Consider the following 22,941-nt stretch of genomic DNA (forward strand, 5'->3'; position numbering starts at 1 on the left):
TCTGCCCTGCCCAACCATGCAGCTGCTGCGACATGATCTTGCCACAGTCAGGAAGTGCCTTCTGCCTCTCCTCAGTCAGCATCCTTGGTGTAGTAGTGCTTACAAAGTGCGCAGCTCAAGTCTTTCTCTCTCTCCATTATATCAAACCTAAGTGTTCATCCTTCTCTGGCGTATGCAGCCTAAGTGTCCAAAACATAACTCTCCTTGTTCTGGCGGCTGTGCCTTGTGTGTGTCTGAAGTTTTTCGATCAAGCGCTAAATTTTCCACCAACACTTGCCAGTGGTATATTTTGCAATGGCTTGAGTCATCCCTCCAGAGACTCCATAAAACTATTCCTCCAATCAACTGACTTATCACCCATCTCCATTTAAAAGGGGGATACAGAACCTACGTCTTAGGACATCCTCTGGTGAGTGCTAGTACCTATGCCGTTGGAGAGTTGTCGCCACCGTGGGAAAACAATAAGGAGAAAATCATCTTGATTCCCTTATTGTCAGTCTGAAGAGCCACCAGCCACGCAATAATAATTCAAGCTAGGTTGTGTTGGTGTACGCTTTCTAAAGATATTATCTTCGGCTGGAGAATATCCTTTCTCGTACTCAGAGATTCTGACAATCTTTTCACGAAGCCTCTCAACCAACCGGAAAAGTTGTTTCACGTCATGCTGTGGGTGCGTGCTGCGACCACAAAGCTAAATTCGTGGAACAGCGCAGAGACGGAGCTTAGTTTTAAGTCGGTAGCGGAGTCTGTCGGAATATGGTCCCGTGGCTCTAGAGATTCTGTCTGCTGGAGTCTTGCTGCCACACAATAGTTCTGCCACCTTCCTTGGAGCAAGTGCCGCGTCCGGTCTGAAAGAAAGCCACCTCCCTCATCCCCAGGGTCAATCCGCAGTGATGTCTGCGTTCTTCCTCACGCACGAACTCACCCTCAATGGTCTCCTGTCCATTTCAATACACAGTTATTACAACAAGAAAGAAATGAAATCAGAATTTAAATAGCCCAGAGAGTTATTAGTGCCATGAGAGTCACACTTGATTTAAATTCCAAGAGTTCTAACTGCCATTAACACACTAATTCGTTCAATCATCTTATACAGGGCTATTACAAATGATTGAAGCGATTTCATAAATTCACTGTTGCTCCATTCATTGACATATGGTCACGACACACTACTGATACGAAGAAAAACTCATAAAGTTTTGATCGGCTGAAGCCGCACTTCAGGTTTCTGCCACCAGAGCGCTCGGGAGCGCAGTGAGACAAAATGGCGACAGGAGCCGAGAAAGCGTATGTCGTGCTTGAAATGCACTCACATCAGTCAGTCATAACAGTGCAACGACACTTCAGGACGAAGTTCAACAAAGATCCACGAACTGCTAACTCCATTCGGCGATGGTATGCGCAGTTTAAAGCTTCTGGATGCCTCTGCAAGAGGAAATCAACGGGTCGGCCTGCAGTGAGCGAAGAAACGGTTGAACGCGTGCGGGCAAGTTCACGCGTAGCCCGCGGAAGTCGACGAATAAAGCAAGCAGGGAACTAAACGTACCACAGCCGGCAGTTTGGAAAATCTTACGGAAATGGCTAAAGCAGAAACCTCACCGTTTACAATTGCTACAAGCCCTGACACCCGATGACAAAGTCAAACGCTTTGAATTTTCGGCGCGGTTGCAACAGCTCATGGAAGAGGATGCGTTCAGTGCGAAACTTGTTTTTAGTGATGAAACAACATTTTTTCTTAATGGTGAAGTGAACAGACACAATGTGCGAATCTGGACGGTAGAGAATCCTCACGCATTCGTGCAGCAAATTCGCAGTTCACCAAAAGTTAACGTGTTTTGTGCAATCTCACGGTTTAAAGTTTACGGCCCCTTTTTCTTGTGCGAAAAAAACGTTACAGGACACGTGTATCTGGACATGCTGGAAAATTGGCTCATGCCACAACTGGAGACCGACAGCGCCGACTTCATCTTTCAACAGGATGGTGCTCCACCGCACTTCCATCATGATGTTCGGCATTTCTTAAACAGGAGATTGGAAAACCGATGGATCGGTCGTGGTGGAGATCATGATCAGCAATTCATGTCATGGCCTCCACGCTCTCCCGACTTAACCCCATGCGATTTCTTTCTGTGGGGTTATGTGAAAGATTCAGTGTTTAAACCTCCTCTACCAAGAAACGTGCCAGAACTGCTAGCTCGCATCAACGATGCTTTCGAACTCATTGATTGGGACATGCTGCGCCGAGTGTGGGTGGAACTTGATTATCGGTTTGATGTCTCCCGAATCACTAAAGGGGCACATATCGAACATTTGTGGATGCCTAAAAAAACTTTTTGAGTTTTTGTATGTGTGTACAAAGCATTGTGAAAATATCTCAAATAATAAAGTTATTGTAGAGCTGTGAAATCGCTTCAATCATTTGTAATAACCCTGTACATTAATGAGATGTAGCTAGCCGGAAAAAAACTAGCCATCTCTCAGAGCCTCAGTATGCTTGTCTCAAAATTATTTCGTCATTTACAGTGAAAGTAATGTGAGATTCTCCCTCCCACTCTCCAGCTCATAACGCAGGTATGTTCTTGTTGCTGATGACGAAATTATGGCTGAGACTAGTTTGGATCAAGGCAGATGCAAAAATTACATACTGTTTTTCCCCAGCAGTAAACCAGACACTCGATAGCTTGCTCGAGTGTGACTTACCTAGGACCTGACCAGGATCTCTATCGAATTTAAACCTGTCCATTGCTGATTATGAAGATGTAGGTGTATCTTCAGTATGACTGCAGAATGATAATAACTATATCGGGCTGAGTATATCAACAAATTTTATAGAGTGAATGGTCAAAATTGTTACTGCTGCAGGTTGAACTCCTCTCTAAGCCACTGGCAGCTTTAACATAGGGTAATAAACGCTATTTTTTCCTCTCGTGTTGTAGGTATGCACATCACTGCTCTTCTCAATTTATGATTGATTATTTATAGCGAATTTCCTTAGGAAAAATATGTATTGTGGCGATGCAGATACAATACCTAGCTCCTTGAAGAGATACCTACATGACGTCCAGAAGTGAAGACGACATATTAATTCTTAGTGCTCGCTTTTTTGCAATCAACACCTAATTGTTTACCAAAAAATTATTCCATACGACATTGTTGATTGGAAACATGCAGAGTATGTCAGGAGGTTAGTATGTTTGTTTCCAAGATCAGCATTATACGAAGAGCAAAACTAGCTGAACTTCACTGTTTGTGAAGCTCAGTAACAAGCTTCTTTCAGTTTAAGTTATGGTCAATATGTGCACCCTAAAATCAGGAGCAATCTACCCAACTTACTGAGTCTACTCATGTGCTTCATCTATTGTTGATATGACTCTGTTTGTTGTATAGTGAAGACTGCAGTCTGTTTATCCAAAATTTACAGAGAGCCCATTTTAGGAGAACCATTAATAATTCTTTGGAAGATATCATGTACTAATTCTTCTGTTGGTTTCTCTCCAATAGAATTTATGAAACCACTAGTATCATCCACTGAAGTACCCGTTTTGCTTGTTGAATATTAAATGAAAGTGATATTAAGTGAAAGTGGAAAGTCATCCACTTATATAAGGAATAGTAGTGGACCCAAAATTGAACCCTGTGGAACTCCTTTTGTGATTTTACTCCAATCATTACACTATTTTTTTTGTACCTTTCCAATACTGTCTGAAATATTCAGCACAGCCCTCTGCATGTAAAGCTATCGGTTCTATAAAACTTGTATTTTTCTAATAGAGAATCATTATGTACAGACTCGAAGGCATTGCAGAGATCACAGAAAATACCAACAGGCGATATATTATTATTTAAAGCTTTTGCTATTTGATGAGTGAACGTATAAATAGCGTTCTCAGTCAAGCAACCTTTCTGGAATCCAAACTGTGATATGCTAAGTAAATCGTTTCAACTTAAGTGCGTGACTACTTTGGAGTGCATTACTTTCTCGAGTATTTCGGAAAATATCTCAGTAAGAAAGCTGGACGATAACTGTTTAAATCTGTCTTGTCACATTTCTTATGTACTTGCATATTTTAACGTGTCTGGAAAAATTCCTTGAGCCAGTGCTGCACTGCGTATATCACTAATGACATCCTTATTAAGTTCTAATTATGTTTCAGAACTCTGTCTGAAATACCGTTAATCTCACAAGAGCTTTTGTGTTTTAGAATTTTTATGATTGTTTAATTTCAGTGAAGAATGTTGGCCCTTCTTCTAGCTGCTTAAAATTTTATGGAATGGCATTTTAATACGTTCTCTTGCTTCTTCTACTGAACCATTTAAACCTATATTTGCTGCTGAAGTACTTGCAACTTGTGAGTTATTAGTGACAACATTGTCATTTAGTTTAATTGTTGTGGAATATTGTACACTGACTGGTTGTTCTGTCTCCCGTTTGACAGTGTCCCAACGGCTTTAATTATATTATCTACATAATTCATTTCTGTCAGGACACATATACTTCTGGAGATTATAATGACTGTTTGTATGAAGTTCTCGTTCTTTGTAGCATGAAAGACAATACGAAAAAATTCACAAGCCTTGTGGACTGCAGTCTTCTTCGCAGGACGGCAGAAATAGTGTAAAGGGCAGCAGTGACTTACATCCTCGGGCGGGGTGTACGGCGGCACGGTCTCCGGCAGCAGGAAGACGGCGTAGAGCAGACACGCCAGCATGAGGCAGGCGGCCATCGTGTACACACCGTAGTACTGCAGAGCGGCTGTGATGGGCGCCGACAGCCCCGAGCCCAGCATCGTGCCCATGTACTGCGACACGTCCAGGATGCCCAGCCTGCAGCAGCCAAAGGTCTGAGGCATGATTCGCGAAATGCCAGCAACAGTGGGCTAACATAAAGTTTATACCACAATCTGATGTTAACAAAGCAGCGAACGTGCATCGAATAAACTTGTTTCCTGAAATGTAGTTATTTAATACTTTGTATTATTGAAGTAATAAAAAGACGTGCTTACCGCGTTGTAGTGGACACGAAAATAAAAAAGGACAAACAAATCAAAACATTTGTGTGTATTGCAATAGTTCATCTATATAGAAGATGCCGAACCTAGTGTTGTGTACATAGTTCCGTGTAGTCAGCACGTACACAACTTTCCCCGCTAAGCACAACAGCACAGGTGCAGTGCTTGTCCATCTCCGCACTACAAGATGGCGCTGCCATAGAGACGGACCAAATTCTGCTTCTGCATATTAATATGTAAGGCAGCCAATGAGATTGCTGTTAACATAGAAACTTTTCTCCTCACGGACCACACTCGCACAGTGATACGTGATTGCACGAGGTATTATAATGAGTGTACAGACCTCCGATTAGTCAGTCTGCACCAGTCTGTACCAGTCTGCATTTGTCTGCACCAGTCTGTACCAGTGTGCATTAGTCTGTACCAGTCTGTACGAGTTCTACATTTGTCTGTACCAGTCTATAGTCAAGTTTCAGTCTACGCCTAATAAGATTATCATATTCATGTACATAGCCATGAAGATAAATGTATACACACTTTTGTCAAGTATCAGAGATATATATGAGAATAAAATTAACATACCAATACAAAAGGAACTTCAGATTGTCAATTGTAAATAACATCCAGAACCAAGTTAAGTAATTTTTATGCTGGTTATTATTTTAATAAATGTGTGTGAAAATTAATCAAGTTCTGTTTAAAGTTGGTCACCATCAATCTGCTAGTCTAAGCGTGCAAGTGGCATTTCTATCGTCCGACCGAATGGCAGAAGATAAACACGCCACGATAAGACCACGAGACACATTGCTGACACTCACCTACTTCGTTAGAGCGACATGTCAAATAATCTGATGGTGTGTGTACTGAAGGCCTTACAGTACGCACACCACACCTAGCCACAGTGATCTGTTAACTTACTAAGGGAACCGACAGCAGTGTATCATTGCATCCACTAAGATGTTGTTTTTAACATCTTTCCCAGGCTGGACCACTGGAGAGCTTAGGTCCTTTTCAGCTATCATCCAATGAGATGCGATTGTGCTAGGAAGATTCGAAATTTGCTTTACAATAAGGAACACCTCCTGAAAACTTGGATCAAAATTCACGGATTACCATAGAGACGTTAATGAAATTGCACTGTAGACTCGCGGTGCAACTGCGCCCAACATACACAAACTGTCGAGGTCAAGTTTCTTAACTGGAATACTAAAATGGTTCAAATGGCTCTGAGCACTACGGGACTTAACATCTATGTTCATCAGTCCCCTAAAACTTAGAACTACTTAAACCTAACTAACCTAAGGACAGCACACAACACCCAGTCATCACGAGGCAGAGAAAATCCCTGACCCCACTGGGAATCGAACCCGGGAACCGGAATACTGTACTTATATATTTGTACATTAGACATCTTACTTTGTACGACTGTTTTAAAATTTCAAAAGCGTTTTTACAGATACGTAGAAATGTAATTTTTTCAATACTTGACTATAAACACAAACTTTTTGTTTTTCTTTCTAATAGAAAACTTGTAAAGTCAACTCCGGGTTTCTCAGATATACTCTGATTAAAATTACTTGACAGTTGAAGTGCTGGAGGTGTATTTATCCAGTCAGAGTGCTTAACATCATGCCTGAACTATACACCATTGCCAGATTGCCACAGAATGGTCAGTTAGTTAAATTACAGTTCCTTGTCTAGCTTTTCTTCATGTTGTGTTTGGATCCCGAATCCTGTGTCTGGCCCTTTTATTTCGCATTTTATCGCACATCACACACACACACACACACACACACACACACACACGCACACACACACACATACAACGATGGTAGTGAAATACGCACATTTCGTACACGCCACTAGCCAAAGACTGCTGGATTCTTTCGTACAAGATGCTATTTGGATCCAATTATCAGGTAAACGTCGTACGACATGATGTAAAACCGAACTTTTTGAACGCAGGAAATGATCGTTGCAACTGACTTTGTACGCAAATAAATATAAGGACGCAGTCTGAAGCTCTTCAGCAGTGTATTGGTAACACTGCAGTGTACAGTGTAAATTACACGGATTCGCATATCGTCAGGTGATAAAAACGTTTTTTTCATTCTTAAATCTTTACCATAGTAACTCCGGTTATTATTGTTTTCAATTAATTGGTTTCAATCAAATTTTTTTTATTTTTAGTCTTTTGGTAGATCATTTTGATCTTCGTATTAACTTCTTTATTTGCTCTTATTTTTCTTCCTATCGTTCTCGTTTCTTATGGAGTCTGCTATTGTCGCCTATAACGTACAAATCTGTTCCAATCAGAGCTGCTCATCGGTAGGCATTGCATCATCTCGCTTAGCAAAAACGAAAAGTCACAGTTCGCTTTTAAGGTTGAAACTGAGTTTCTTTCTGTCTGGAATTTGCTCCTACATGTCAGCTTTAAAAGCCGGGAGCAAAACGAGCCTGATTTACAGTTCCGTCACAGGCTGCTGAACGCTGTTTTGTTGAATAGATTGCGCATAAAGAGGCTGTGTTTAGGCTGGGATACGACTGTAAGTTCAGGGTCATAATACAGGTTGTCTGCCAAAGTTCAGTAGCTGGTCGTTTAAAATCAGAGCATCTCATGTTCCCGCCGTTCCTGATGGCAGCAGCTTCCAGCATTGCTGCAAGTTACATGAACAGCATTTCAGCAGCTGTAAAGTGACCCGCCATGTTTGCGTGTTGCCTTTAACCAAGTGATGGGCTATGTAGCAACACTGTAGCGCCAAGTGACAGATGTCAACTTCAACTAATTTTAAGCGGACTATAGAAAGTGGTATTACGGGAGTACCGTCTTTTACGCGCTTTACAGATGTTCGCAAGGTGTAGATGTAGGACTGAGAGAGGCGCCAGCTTGCGAGGACGTACCGGACTGCCTTGTCGTCGACAGGGGCGACGTCCGCGATGTAGATGTTGGCCACGCCCATGAGGTTCATCATGCCGCCGCTGAAGGAGGCCACCACAGAGGGCAGCAGCAGCCACTCGGGCTGCAGGTCCGGCACCGCCGACTGCACCGCCCACGCCGCGTACGCCACGGTGTTGCCTGCGCACAGCACACAGTCTCCGTCACACACCCGGCGGCCAGTGAAAACCTAAGCGTCGGTCAAATTGCTCTTGGCCAACTATCTGGATTGAAAACGCGCAACAAATGTCTAAAATACCAATATATGATATGTATTTGCAGTTACGAATATGGGAAACCGTTGGCTGTGTAATGAAATGACGACAATAAAAATTTGTGCCGCACCTGGACTCGAATACTGATTTCTTACTTACCGCAAACGGTCGCCTTATAACTTGTCTGTCGTAACACGACTACCGGCCAGACACAAACATACATATCTCGTCAACCAAGCGTCTACAGTGTGCACTCGTACAACCATTATCTATATTCCTATACATAGGAGACACGTTAATTGAATGTCGCATGCCTGTTTTGGCGGATAAGTATGATATATCGTAAACGACTTTCAATTAAAAAGTTTCCCCTGTATGGGACTGCACAGAATGGATGAATGAGTGCAGGCTGTAACCACGTGGTTTGGGTCTTGCTCGGATTGGTGCTTGGATAGCCTAATGGTAAGGAGACTGCTCGCAATCAGTAGAAAATCTGGCTTGGAGTACTGATCTGGCACAAATTTTCAGTGTCGCATTTCCGTTATACGGCTGATGGTTGGCCATCCAGTCTTGTCCTGAGGAAGGCCGTTGTAATACGGTCGAAACGTTGGTTTTACAGCATACAATTAATGTATTTTACACAATTACATGGAACAACACCCATGAGAATTTTAATGATCACAGCACAGGCTGCAGTAGACTAAGAGTTACCTTTAATATATGTCATACAGATCTTTGACTCGAAATGATATTTGTATACAACTGTTACTTCCGCTCACGTTAGCTTCACAGATTCTCTTCCGATGATACCTTCGTGGAATTCTGGTTTCTTACCTAATTATCTGCTACGGTAGTGTAAACAATGATGGAACCGTGGTTAACGTACCGAGGAAAGACCATATGAAGATGGGACGGCGACCGAACTTATCGCTCCAGCTGCCGATGAATAATGCGACGAAAGCGGGGACCACCGCCTCGATGATGGTCTTGTACATGATCAGCGTGACGGCTTCGGCGCGCTTGTCGTCCGGGCAGCCGGTCGTGTCTTTCATGCGGCACACGCGCTCCGTGAAGAGCGCGCCGACGAACGAACTCACCGCCGTGGTGGAAAACATGAACAGCAGCACCATGGGCTCCACCGTCGGCCGCACGCGCCACCATTGCGCTGAAATATCCTTTGGTTAGCTCCACGCAGCACCGAACAAACTAAAAAAATTGTATTCCGTGCCTCACCGTGAGACTGGAGTCAATAAGGGCATAGAAATTTCAGTGCTCGAAGTGATTTTTGTGCAAGAAGAAAAGTCTATTCGTGAATGAATGTGAGACTGATTAGCCTTGCCTTCTCTAATTTAGCAAATGATCATTTAGAATATTTCCACAACAGTCCACGAACACAATATTTCGGTGAGCAACCCTGTTGGCATCGTCAGGTGCACTGATGTACTGACACGGTCGCATCTCCTTCCGCCGTAACCTCGAGTGGCTGTCAGCGCTCGAAGGCCCACCCCACCTAGGCAAGGGAAACACTCACCGATTAAAGTAGATACCGGTATTTTAGTCGGAATTTACGGTGTTTCTTTCTCTCTTTCCACGTTTTTATTAACAATCAAGTCAAAACAGAATGTGAGTTCTAGTGCTAATATTTTTGGTTTTTGAATAAAACTTGTTTTTAAAAAAACGAGTACCGCTTGTTCGTACCATTTCCATAGCTTTGAAATAATAGGTCATTATGGAAACTGAGAAAAGCGATCAGCGCTATTTTAATAACATTACCTGCAGTTAGAAACTAGCAGCAAACAACGTGGCATAAGGATCGGTACAGCATTGCAGAGACAATAATGTACCTGTTGCCTTGTGGCGTGGTCTATTGGACGATCTGTGTGCAGTGGCCAAGACTAACCCCAACCTTGTCTGTTAGGGATCCCGAAAACAGACAGGATAAAACCGACACCAATATTTCAGTTCTGGTTAACTGATATTTTTCGTTATATTTTTGCTCTCGGTTATAATACGTGTTTTTTTATTTTTACTAACAACTGAGTAAATACCAAAATATCAATTAGCCATCGCAACAGTAATAAATTTTTCGTTTTTAGATAAACCTTTTTTTGCAAAAAAAGTGTAATTTTTACTCGTAAAATTTCCATTGCTTTGAAATATTGGAATATTACAGAAATTGGAAAAAGTGATCAGTACAATTTTAATAACAACGGCGATTGCAAACAGCAACACAGGCAAGGCATAAGAATTAGTTCAACATTGCTTATACGATAATGTACCTTTTACCATGAGGCGTGCAGTGTACTACGTGTGTATATGTACATGGGTGTGCAAGACTTCCTTCATCTGGTGACTTATGGCTGTCGTCGTCGGGCATTATATTGGTCTTTCCATTATTTACTGTGACTGTGTGAACTGAACTATACTTTACGAGAACTAGATTCGAATAAAAGATTTGTTTATGTCTCCTGTATGAAATCAGTCCGTGAAACGTAAGTATCGAATTACGCAGTGCGCTATTGTTGCGATGCTACGTTCTTGTAATGGATCACTGATATTACATCTCCTCGAATTTAAGAACGTTTTTTGTATCACGTGCTGGACACTGAATGACAGACTGCTAACATACACAAGCATTGTAAGCATGTGGTCCCAAATACAGAAACAGTGTTATAGGACGTCTTCTATTTTCCATTACCTACATAGGAATTGAGTTACTTTCAAGATTGGTCAGTTAATTACGAAATGCTGAGAATACAACAATGGTAAGTCTTGCTGATGTGAGTAACCGTCTTCCGTTTCAGACTATACCTTCTCCCTTCAGCATCTTATAACACGTTTGTTTTGTGTAACAAAAGTGTTAGTGATTTTGACGTCTCTAAAGGTGAATGGCGTCTAACACTATAAAATGGTGAAAATCAATGTCTATAATCATCGTTTATGGGGCGCTGTACTTCACAGAGCGCGCGTTTAAAAGTACTCATTTCCCGCACTCTTCTTGTTGCGTTTGCCACTGTGGGTGACAGATATTTCAGAATGCGAGAAATACAAATCCAATATTTTTTGGAGTTAACTCTGTTGGTTCATGAAGTATCCGTGCATCACATGTTCCTCACACGAATCGGAAAATACTGCAATTCTGGAGCGCTGTACGAAAAATTAGCACAATTCTCACTTCATATTCTGAAACTATAACTTCCTTTGTGAGTCAGACAGTATACTCATATACTGTGGTATCGCAGTAGTCTACGTTTCATTTAATCTCCAAAACTTACACTGTTAAATCATACAGATGGATTCAACCGTTTCGCAGATGACTCTGCCTTCTTTCACTAGAAATATGGTACTATATTCCTCCATTATGTACTCTATGCCTCACACTACGACAAAAAATTCGCATAACGATATCACTGAAGTAAACTTAGCACTACCCTTTCGAGCATTCTCCTGAAGAAAGCGTAAACTGTGTTCAGTGTTTTCTGAGGCCTGCGATTCCATTCGTGTCCCGAAACTACAATGCGCTACCGTGTCATCCTCTCGCACAAACAAGTACCGTCGAATGACCTTTATCGTGTACAGCTCAGATTCTTCGACGGTACATTCCACTTTATTAACATTCGTTCGTACTGTTCCGAATACTTTCTAAACACTTTGCTACGTTTATGTAGTACTAATAAGAAACAATCTTTAGTAGTTACGCGATGATGAATTATCACTCTCGGCTGGTTTGCTCATGGGGGCCACATGAAGATCATAAAATTAATATTCATATTAGTATGCTCAGCCCGATATTACACAACATGCAGCGGGTCAGAAAAGAGATGAATGAACAGTTACCCCGACGTTATTATATCAGGGTTTTAAGACTAACTGTGTACGCCGTTTACTTGCATCTTCCTTTATGCACCAAAGTCTGCTTTGTGCACAGTATCCCACTTTCTCTGGTGCGTAGGACACTATATACTTCCTCTGCTATAGCGCGTGTTATATGTCCGTATCACAGTTAAAAGTTTTTCGTCGGGCTGAAGACCTATGTGACAAGGTTCCGTTAAGTGTGGCATATGTCATATGTGGCTTTGAGTGCAGGGGAGCCGTGCCTCTTGGGGTATCATTTACGATACCTTTGCGCATGGTCAGAGCATTTGTAAGTTTCTTAATCTATTGACTGAGACAACTCAGCTAAAGTCTTGCCTCTAACTATAAAAGAAGTCTGACGATTCCTTAAGTATCCGCACAATTACCATCAGAGGCAATGGTGTCAGTCGCACAGTGGAACCTAAAGGTTACGAAATATCGTTATACCTTCTGACAGCTACAGCCAGAAACAGAAAGAACTTATGACAATGTGAAAACCTAATATTTATAGGGTCTATAGGAAACTGCTTGCAAAGAAATAGGACTAGTAATTTGCTGTTTGTCCTTTACATACGACAATTTTCTGGGTGGTACACGCTGTCTGGTGGCGATTATACTCACCTTTGCGTGAAGATTTGATTTGTTCCCCGTCATTGAGAATGGCTGACTGTTGGTCAGTGCGCGACACATCGTCTTGAACTGAAAGCTTCCGTTCGGTGTCCATGGTCTCCAAAGAGCAGAAACTCTGCAAATAACCCAGCAACAATTACATGCATTGGCTTGGATTGTTGACAAATTAAGAGTAACTACTTGTTTACTCTAATGATAGAAGAAACATAATAATTACTTTAGACATTGTAAGATGTTTCGTCGCTGTTCTTCTGGGGGGTATGGAATTCATGAGAGAATAATTTAGTTCTGCTGATACAGGAATGGTCCTGTTTGCAAAACTGCGATAGTGTGTTTGGGTGTGGTCAGTTTACTGCCCTGGTTTACACAGTTAAAATGAGCTATGTCTCCAAAGGAGAGACACGGTCGTATTCGGTTGACAGCCATGCTGTATTTGCTATATGCGCATCACCACTCGGTAACTCCTACTTATTATTTATATTTTCTGTTGAACTTTAAAACAGATCACTAGAACCACCCCTCTAATAGCGTGTTGATCCACCTCTGACGTTGAAATTGGCTGCAATGAATGCAACGAACATGTCCTCCATAGTAGACGAAAACTTGTTGTCAGCTTGGGCTCATGGCTTTGTGGGATCTGCACCGCACTTTAACCCTACCATCAGCTCTTACCACCTGAAATCAGGACTCATCTGACAAGGCAATCGTCTAGGGTCCGATCGATATGGTCACGAGCACAGGAGAGGCGCTATAGGGGGCGTCGTTTTGTCAGCAAAAGCACAAACATCGTTCGGCTGCTGCAGTAGCCCATTAACGACAAATTTCACCGCATTGCTCTAACTGATAGGTTCTTCGTACGTCACAAATAGATTTGTGCTGTTTTTTATTGCAGTGTTACTTTCTGTTATCACAGACAACTCTACTCATACGCCGGTGCTCTCTGTCGTTAAGGCGGTCGGACACTGCGTTGTCCGTGGTGAGAGATAACGCCTGAAATTTGTTATTCTCAGCACACTCTTGGCAACGTCGAAGTCAGAATATTGAATTTCATAAAGATTTCCTAAACGGAAACTCCCACTCGTATAGCTCCAACTATCGTTCCACATTCAAAGTTGCTAATTCCCGTCGTGCGGTCATAATCATCTCGGAAATCTTTTTAACATGAATAACCCGAATACCTTATGTACGCGATACTGCCGCCATCTGTATACGTGCATTTCGCTGTCCCATGTCTTTCGTCACCTCAGCCTATATCACAACGCGTTTCTTGTGTTAACGTCCCGCCTCCTCTCCAAACGAGGCAGTACCTTCTTTGGTTACAGTGTTCCGAATCGCCCCCATAGCAGTGCGGTGCGGAGGAGCACTAACCATATGTTCGTTGCTATCTGCTGCGTTCACAAGAAGGAACTCATTTATTACAGCGTCTAGTAAAGTGTGGACTGCAATTACTCATTACTGTAAATATTTGGTTATAAACTATTTGCACAAAAAAAAGATCAAAATATACTGGGACAGAAGGATTTCAGAGATATAGGTAGACATTAAACAACGTTTATGACAAGGAATTTAAAACACGGCGGAATGAGGAGACTGCGAGAGGACGCAAGAAAATACAAGAGGGCGCGTGAGGCTCCAATTGAGAAAAACCTGATATGAACCAATGCGAAGCTCAGTTCGTCAAAACTAAAAGGAGAAGAAGAAGATCGTAACCATGATCTTTGATGAAGCAAATATTTAATTTACTATGTACAATAGAGACGAAAGTATCATATTCATTTTAGGCAAATAAATCGACACTAAGAAATGCAGATAATAACTGAAATCAGGATTAGCAGTGTTGGCCCATGTACTACAGTGTTCCCCTACACAAAAAAACAAGATACTTTAAAACAAAATACGTGTGGAACTATAGATTGCAACATTCGTTCCAACTTTATGGCCTTGCACTTTTTGTCACATAAAGACGAACTGAGTGCAAATATCTTTTGAAAAAGCATCATCGTTTGGGAAAGAAGTGAAAAACACAGCGAAAATCAGGAACATATTATTTGTAAGAGTTAGCTACACTTTGCAGATACTTCTCTGCATAGTCGCCGCTCCGACTTAGACATTTGTCGGAGCGTTATACCAAATTTCCAACACCATAGTCATAGAAGGCAGCCGCCTGTGCTCTCCGATAATTCTCTATGCTGGTCTTTAGTGCGTAACCTGCGCCCAAGTGTTGTCTTCGTATCCACTGTTCCATGTGAACAGAGATGATACTCAGGACGAGCCAATTAGGGCTGCATTGTGGGTGATCGAACACTTCCCATAGAAAAGGCTGCAGGAGCGACTTCACTACCCCTGCAGAGTGCAGCTGAGAATTTCCGTGAAGAAGGAAATGCGTGGCAGTTGTGTTAGGTGGGCTGCATTCATTAAGGCGACGCCTCTTAGCAGGCCCTTCTACTTGGAGGGAGACATCGTTGTTCTAGACACCTTTATTAGCTCACAGTGGTCTCACAACTGAAAAGAGCGTCTTGATGCGATCGACAGTCATACTAGAGGCACTATCCAACACATCTGTGCAAATCTTCATCGGGTTTTCACTGTGGTGTCCATTTGGCGACTGATTGGAACTTACTTTCTGGACAACCCTCTCTCTCTCTCTCTCTCTCTCTCTCTCTCTCTCTCTCTCTATATATATATATATATATATATATATATATATATATATATATATATATAATTCCCAGCAGTCTGTATTATATGTGGATCAGTCACAATAAGATGAGAGATACGCCCAAAATAAATTTTATTTTATAAATTAAACAGCTGGAGGATAGAAACTGGCAGGAGTTCGTTAATTAATAGTGTCAAATAAATTATTTCTTGCAACGCTAATATTGTCTTAAATCAAGCAGAGTCACTTGAATAAATCTGTGACTTGCTGATACAACTTATCACTATATGCAGAAACCTCCTCTCACAGTGCTAACTTACAGATACAAACAAGCATCGTAGCTTCTTACCTGTGCTCGGCTGCGTTCCGCGGCAACTAGACTCAAGCTGATTGTGCTTCACTTTAAATATGGAGAGACCGGATGCCTGTCAAAGGGGTTTTCACAGAATTCTAATGCTCCGCTCTGAGATAAAAGCAACAAGTATCTCAAGGTTCAGGCGAAATGTAATCAAGATAAATATCAAGTTTTACGATAGCTAACAGTTGCGTAGATTGTATTCTTATCGTTTCCTTCCTGTCACGGTCTGATACGCGCCGAAGGTAGCGACAGATGCGGCTTGTGGGTGGCGATTAGTTCGGCCGACAGGATGTGTTAGTCCCATACCGATGGAACTCGCCTTCAAATGATGAGGATAGTTATTTCTTTTGTTGTCTCACATCTTTGTCGGTAACTTTGCCCAGTAAATGATTTTTATAACATCACCAGTCCCTCGACTGATTTCGTGATGAAGCAAGTCTGTTCCTATCTTCTGCTAATATTTTTATCTCTGTGCGCCTACTAAACGTAACGTCTTTAGTTTTTACATTTTATCAGCTCTGTCGGTACCTATTGTTCTTTCCCTTTACCGTTCCGTTCAGTACCAACTGAACTAGTCCTGGGTGTTTTTATAGATTTCCCTCTAATCTGCCCCTTGTCTTTGTAGTGGTTTTTTCCTTATCGCTTTCCCCGTCTCGTTTTTTAGCATGTCCTCACTTCTTACTTTATTTAACAGTGGCTAATGATATAATTCGGGAACATTTGAACCACTGTTCGACAACAAGAAGGAACCCTTTGATTGCGAGTTCGCAAAAGGCCAGTGGTGTGTATGGTATTCGAAGCCCCGCGTACTGTCTACAATGCATCTAGAATATTGGCTGCTAATGACAACCGGGGATGGGACTTGAGATGTTCAATGCTGAGCACAGCTTGAGAAGCATAGTTGAACTGCTAGTCACCGAGTAGCTCACAATAATGCTGCAGTGCTAGCGTTGTTGATACAAAGCAGAGAAGTAGTACCTATAAACAAAGCGTACATTGCATCACATCTACAGGAACATCGGCCGAAATTCACAAAGACTTGTGTTAACAAGGCACAAATTATTCCTTAAATTATGTCTTGCGGTAATCTCTAGTCATTTAAAGAGAACGCACTCGCGCGAGAATATTGACTTATTTATATATGAACCAACTGTTTCTTATATTTGTTGTAAATGATGTGAATGTAAACGAATGTTTATAACTTTTCTTTTATTTAAATACTGTTTTAATATATTAGCTGAGGGCGGGAAAAGGGCCAAGATGAGTCACAACATGAATGTAGAACTTGAAGATTATATATTTTTGGTGGGGACGGCCTTCAGCCAATAAGAGTTGGATAGCGGCGGAACAGTACTGGAGTCCAGTAGGGACTGGGACTTTCCAAGTGAAGAGCTCAAGAGCGCGGCTCTGGACACTTTACGTCGAGTGCTGGAAGGAGGCAGACCTGCCAGTGGTAACGAGCGTGGTTCAGTCGCATAGGTGACTGATTCTGGGCGGTGGGCGGCTCCAACAATACTGTAACTGCTGAATGGACTTGCATTTCGAAAGGTCTGAATGTGCTTCATAGTAGGACTAACTTCTGCCGCATTATTTACGGAACTGAGAATTGAGACAGTATGAGTTACTGTTATTTGCATCGCGTGTGTTAATGTGCTAATCATCAGGTTGAACACTTAACTATTTTGATCTGGAGAATCTCTCTTGTGTTGTAATCACGAAATGGACTTTGTTTCCGCGAGTCTTTGATGACTGTTTAGGAGTTTCGCTACCATCTCGTAACTCTCTTGACGTAACTTTACTGCGCTTGATGAGGGTGTTTTCTGTCTCTCTTTTAACTGAATATCATACCCCTTCCCATTTATTTGAGATGTCCTTTCTTGAATAAACAGTATGCAACATAATTTTCTGCCGTCTACATCGATTTCAGACATTGTAACAGATCACTTGTTATTAAATTGTTCATCTATCTTTTACCTTATGTTTCTGTGAACTTTAGAAATTCACAATTCTAGCCAACGCAGGATAGCCAGGGTGCAGGACTGCGCCTACAGGTTATTATTTACAACGAATTAGGTGTGGGGCATGACAGCACAGGAGCGCGGATCGACCCTAAGAGTACATCGAGCTGTTCTTCCTAAAACAGAGCCGTGCATTGCCCAAGTACCTAAAATACGAGTAATCTCAGGTAAAGACACAAATGGGCTGCTCGTATGGACTGCATTTTGGAAGAGCAACTACTCTAGCAGTGACTTTTACGTACAGTCGTAGTACCTCTGGCAGACACATTTTCTGCCCTTCCTGGTGCACATGGTGAGTCATTAGCAGCTAATATTTTTCATGTCATGACTCTTAACACAATGCTTTTAAACGAGCCTTACTGAAGATTGAACTTGCAACCTCGCACTCAAGGGGTTCCTTGTAAGCAAAGATTTTAGTGAATAGATCTTCTCTGAGAGTCCACACTTTACAATAATAGTGAGTACGACCATTTTGTTGCACAAAAAAATTGTACTACGTGGAACGAATGCACAAAAAACACATAATTTATTCTACGCTATTGAGTTCTGTGAAAGATCAAAGTTTCTGATTAGTACATGTATACGAATGTCATCTTGAACTGCCGTAAGTCACGCAGTCACTCCAGAATAGTGGCAGAGGTGGCTATGCTACGTTGTTTCGTTCTAAGTCCAGACTTCGCTTGTAGTTTGTTCACGAGGTCTCTAGTAGCATGGTGTGTTATGACCATGTGCTACATGTTTCCAATCGACTACATAACAATACAAAAATCGATAAGAATCCACCACTATGGCATTGGAGGCATCCTAACTACATGTGAATAGTGAGAGGCAGCTGTCGTGTTGAAATGCAGTTTGAAAAGACTTTCTAAGGAAGAATTTTGTCTGTGGCTCTCAAATGTCTGTGATGTAGCATCCACAAACTTCAGAGATGATATTAAAAACAAATTATACCCTCATGTTTGACACTACCCTGGCACTATGCTCCAAAACTCACATAAGATTACAGCAGACGCCTTGTGTGTGTGCGTGTGTGTATATGTGTTATGCGCGTAGCATTCAGTCTTACAAGAGATTGTTCATCAGCTTGACTTTGGGTCACTTATGACTCACTGACTGTACCAACACCTGTGGCCTGAGGTGCATTAGATATTATCGTCACTGGTCACAATTACTACAAATTATTTGTACTCTCACCAGTGACTACAACCTCTGGGAAGTTTCAGCAGTCAGAGCCATACGCTTGCTTCAGCACAGTTACGGCGCTTCATTCTAGCAACGTAACGACCAGCCAGTTGGTGCTCATAACCCACACACATCTTCGCCGAGCACAAGACTTCATTCTTTGGATTACTCGCTTGCCAGTCATATCACTAACTGGACACCAGCTTAGCACGAGCGTCGACTTGAGTCGAGTCAGGCTGAGAGAACACTCATGTGAAACATCTACATTCAGCTCGGTGTACATATAGCGCAAGCCACCGTATAGTGTGTGTCCAAGTGTACCTTGAACCATTACTAGTCATTTCTGTTCCGCTAGGAGACAGAGCGAGGGGAAAGGACAGTCTATGTTACTGTTGTGATCTTCAATCTGAAGCCTGGCTTCATGCAGCTCTCCGTGCTACTCTGTCGTGTGCAAGCCGCTTCATATCCGAATAACTACTGCAATCTGCATCCTTCTGAATCTGCTTATTGTATTCATCTCTTGATCACCTTTCCAGCCCTCACGCTTCCCTCAAATACTAAATTGGTGATCCTTTGACGCCTAAGAATATGTCCACCAACCAATCTCTTCTTCTAGTCAGGTTGCGCCACAGATTTCTTTTCCCGAAATCCTAGTTCAGTACCTCCTGATTAGTTACGTGATCTACTAATCTAATCTCCAGCATTTTTCTATAGCACCACATTTCAAAAGCTTCTATTCACTTCTTGTCTAAACTGTTTATCGCCCATGACTCACTTACATACAAATATATTTAGGAGACACTTCCTAACACTTAAATCTATATTCGACGTCGACATAGTTCCCTTCTTCAGCAACGCTTTTATTGCCATTGCCAATCTACATTTTATATCAATTCTACGTCGGCCATCATCAGTTATTTTGCCTCTCAAACAACAAAAGTTATCTACTAATTTAAGTATATTTAGGAGACACTTCCTAACATTTAAATCTGAATTCGACGTTGACGTAGTTCCCTTCTTCAGCAACGCTTTTATTGCCATTGCCAATCTACATTTTATATCAATTCTACCTCGGCCATCATCAGTTATTTTGCCTCTCAAACAACAAAACTTATCTACTAACAAAACTTATCTAGTTTCCTCAGCGTCATCTTATTTAGTTCGACTACATTCCGTTATACTTATTTCGCTTTCGTTGATGTTCATTTTATGTCCTCCTCTCAAGACGCGTCGACTCCGTTGAGCTGCTACTCTAAGCCCTTTGCTGTCTGATAGTGTTACAGCGTCATCAGCAAACCTCAAAGATTTTACTTCTTCCGCATGAAATATAATTCCTACTCCATATTTTTTTCTTTTGTTCCCTTTACTCTTGCTCAATGTACAGATTTGACAATGTCGTGGTTATGCTACAACCCTGTGTCACTCCTTTCTCAACCAATGGTTCCCTTTCAAACAAACCCCCCCCCCCCCCGCCCCAAATCATAACTGCCGGCGGTTGTTTGTGCACAAGTTGTAAATAGCCTCTCGCTCCCTGTGTTTTACCCCTGCTATCTTTAGAATCCCAAAGTGAGTATTCTAGTCAACATTGTCAAAAGCTTTCTTTAAGTTTACAGATACTATATAAGCTGGTTTATCTTCTCTTAACCTATCTTCTATTAGAAGTCTTAGGGTCAGTATTGCCTTGTGTGTTCCTACATTTCCCCGGAATGCTGGTTGAACTTCCTCGAAGTTGGCTTCTGACAGTTTTTACATTCTTTTGCAAATAATTCGTGTTAATATTTTACAGCCATGAATTATTAAACTGATAGTTCTGTAATATTCACACCTGTCAGCAAACTCTTCACATACCTCCTAATTTCTCTTATTTTCGTGACCCCTACGTGAAACGTCTTCCCCCCATGAACCATGGACCTTGCCGTTGGGGGGAAGGCTTGCGTGCCTCAGCGATACAGATGGCCGTACCGTAGGTGCAACCACGACGGAGGGGTATCTGTTGAGAGGCCACACAAACGTGTGGTTCCTGAAGAGGGGCAGCAGCCTTTTCAGTAGTTGCAGGGGCTACAGTCTGGATGATTGACTGATCTGGCCTGGTAACACTAACCAAAACAGCCTTGCTGTGCTGGTACCGAAAGCAAGGGGAAACTACAGCCGTAACGTTTCCCGAGGGTATGCAGCTCTACTGTATGATTAAATGATGATGGCGTCCTCTTGGGTAAAATATCCCCCATTCGGATCTCCGGGCGGGGACTACTCAAGAGGACGTCGTTATCAGGAGAAAGAAAACTGGCGTTCTACGGATCGGAGCATGGTATGTCAGATCCCTTAATCGGGCAGATAGGTTAGAAAATTTAAAAGGGGAAATGGATAGGTTAAATTTAGATATAGTGGGATTAGTGAAGTTCGGTGGCAGGAGGAACAAGACTTTTGGTCAGGTGAATACAGGGTTATAAATACAAAATCAAATAGGGGTAATGCAGGAGTAGGTTTAATAATGAAAAAAAATGGGAGTGCGGGTAAGCTACTACAAACAGCATAGTGAACGCATTATTGTGGCCAAGATAGACACAAAGCCCATGCCTACTACTGTAGTACAAGTTTATATGCCAACTAGCCCTGCGGATGATGAAGAAATTGATGAAATGTATGATGAGATAAAAGAAATTATTCAGGTAGTGAAGGGAGACGAAAATTTAATAGTCATGGGTGACTGGAATTCGAGAGTAGGAAAAGGGAGAGAAGGAAACATAGTAGGTGAATATGGATTAGGGGTAAGAAATGAAAGAGGAAGCCGTCTCGTAGAATTTTGCACAGAGCATAACTTAATCATAGCTAACACTTGGTTCAAGAATCATGAAAGAAGGTTGTATACATGGAAGAATCCTGGAGATACTAAAAGGTATCAGATAGATTATATAATGGTAAGACAGAGATTTGGGAACCAGGTTTTAAATTGTAAGACATTTCCAGGGGCAGATGTGGACTCTGACCGCAATCCATTGGTTATGAACTGTAGATTAAAACTGAAGAAACTGCAAAAATGTGGGAAATTAAGGAGATTAGGTCCTGGATAAACTGACTAAACCAGAGGTTGTACAGAGCTTCGGGGAAGGCATAAGGGAACAATTGACAGAAATGGGGGAAAGAAATACAGTAGAAGAAGAATAGGTAGCTTTGAGGGATGAAGTAGTGAAGGCAGCAGAGGATCAAGTAGGTAAAAAGACGAGGGCTGCTATAAATCCTTGGGTAACAGAAGAAATATTGAATTTAATTGATGAAAGGAGAAAATATAAAAACGCAGTAAATGAAGCAGGCAAAAAGGAGTACCAACGTCTCAAAAATGAATTCGACAGGAAGTGCAAAATGGCGAAGCACGGATGGCTAGAGGACAAATGTAAGGATGTAGAGGCTTATCTCACAGGGGTAAGATAGACACTGCCTACAGGAAAATTAAAGAGACCTTTGGGGAAAAGAGAGCCACTTGTATGAATATCAAGAGCTCAGATGGAAACCCCGTTCTACGCAAAGAAGGGAAAGCAGAAAGGGGGAAGGAGTATATAGAGTGTCTATACAAGGGCGATGTACTTGAAGGCAGTATTATGGAAATGGAAGAGGAGGTAGATGAAGATGAAATGGGAGATATGATACTGCGTGAAGAGTTTGACAGAGCACTGAAAGACCTAAGTCGAAACAAGGCTCCGGGAGTAGACAACATTCCATTGGAACTACTGACGGCCTTGGGAAAGCCAGTCCTGACAAAACTCTACAATCTGGTGAGCAAGATGTGTGAGACAAGTGAAATATCCTCAGACTTCAAGAAGAATATAATAATTCCAATCTCAAAGGAAGCAGGTGTTGACAGACGTGAAAATTACAGAACTATCAGTTTAATAAGTCACAGCTGCAAAATACTAACACGAATTCTTTACAGACGAATGGAAAAACTGGTAGAAGCCGACCTCGGGGAAGATCAGTTTGGATTCCGTAGAAATATTGGAACATGTGAGGCAATACTGACCCTACGACTTATCTTAGAAAATAGATTAAGGAAAGGCAAACCTACATTTCTAGTATTTGTAGACT

At 41.9% G+C, this 22,941-nt stretch overlaps 1 protein-coding gene across 4 annotated transcripts in view; it reads right to left on the reverse strand.

The window, feature by feature from the left end:
• The window catches only part of LOC124546908 (proton-coupled folate transporter-like), a 516,873-nt gene that overhangs the window by 13,923 nt on the left and 480,009 nt on the right, over positions 1-22,941 (reverse strand). For all 4 annotated transcript variants that reach the window (XM_047125073.1, XM_047125072.1, XM_047125071.1 and 1 more), the window contains 4 exons: positions 12,636-12,759; positions 9,046-9,324; positions 7,911-8,085; positions 4,638-4,824 (listed from right to left, as the gene is read on the reverse strand). In XM_047125073.1, the coding sequence (XP_046981029.1) occupies positions 4,638-4,824; positions 7,911-8,085; positions 9,046-9,324; positions 12,636-12,738 (744 nt within the window). In that variant the 5' untranslated portion in view covers positions 12,739-12,759. The remainder of the gene's footprint in view (positions 1-4,637; positions 4,825-7,910; positions 8,086-9,045; positions 9,325-12,635; positions 12,760-22,941) is intronic.

The sequence above is a fragment of the Schistocerca americana genome, chromosome 1 (assembly GCF_021461395.2).
Source record: "Schistocerca americana isolate TAMUIC-IGC-003095 chromosome 1, iqSchAmer2.1, whole genome shotgun sequence".
Classification (NCBI taxonomy): domain Eukaryota; kingdom Metazoa; phylum Arthropoda; class Insecta; order Orthoptera; family Acrididae; genus Schistocerca; species Schistocerca americana.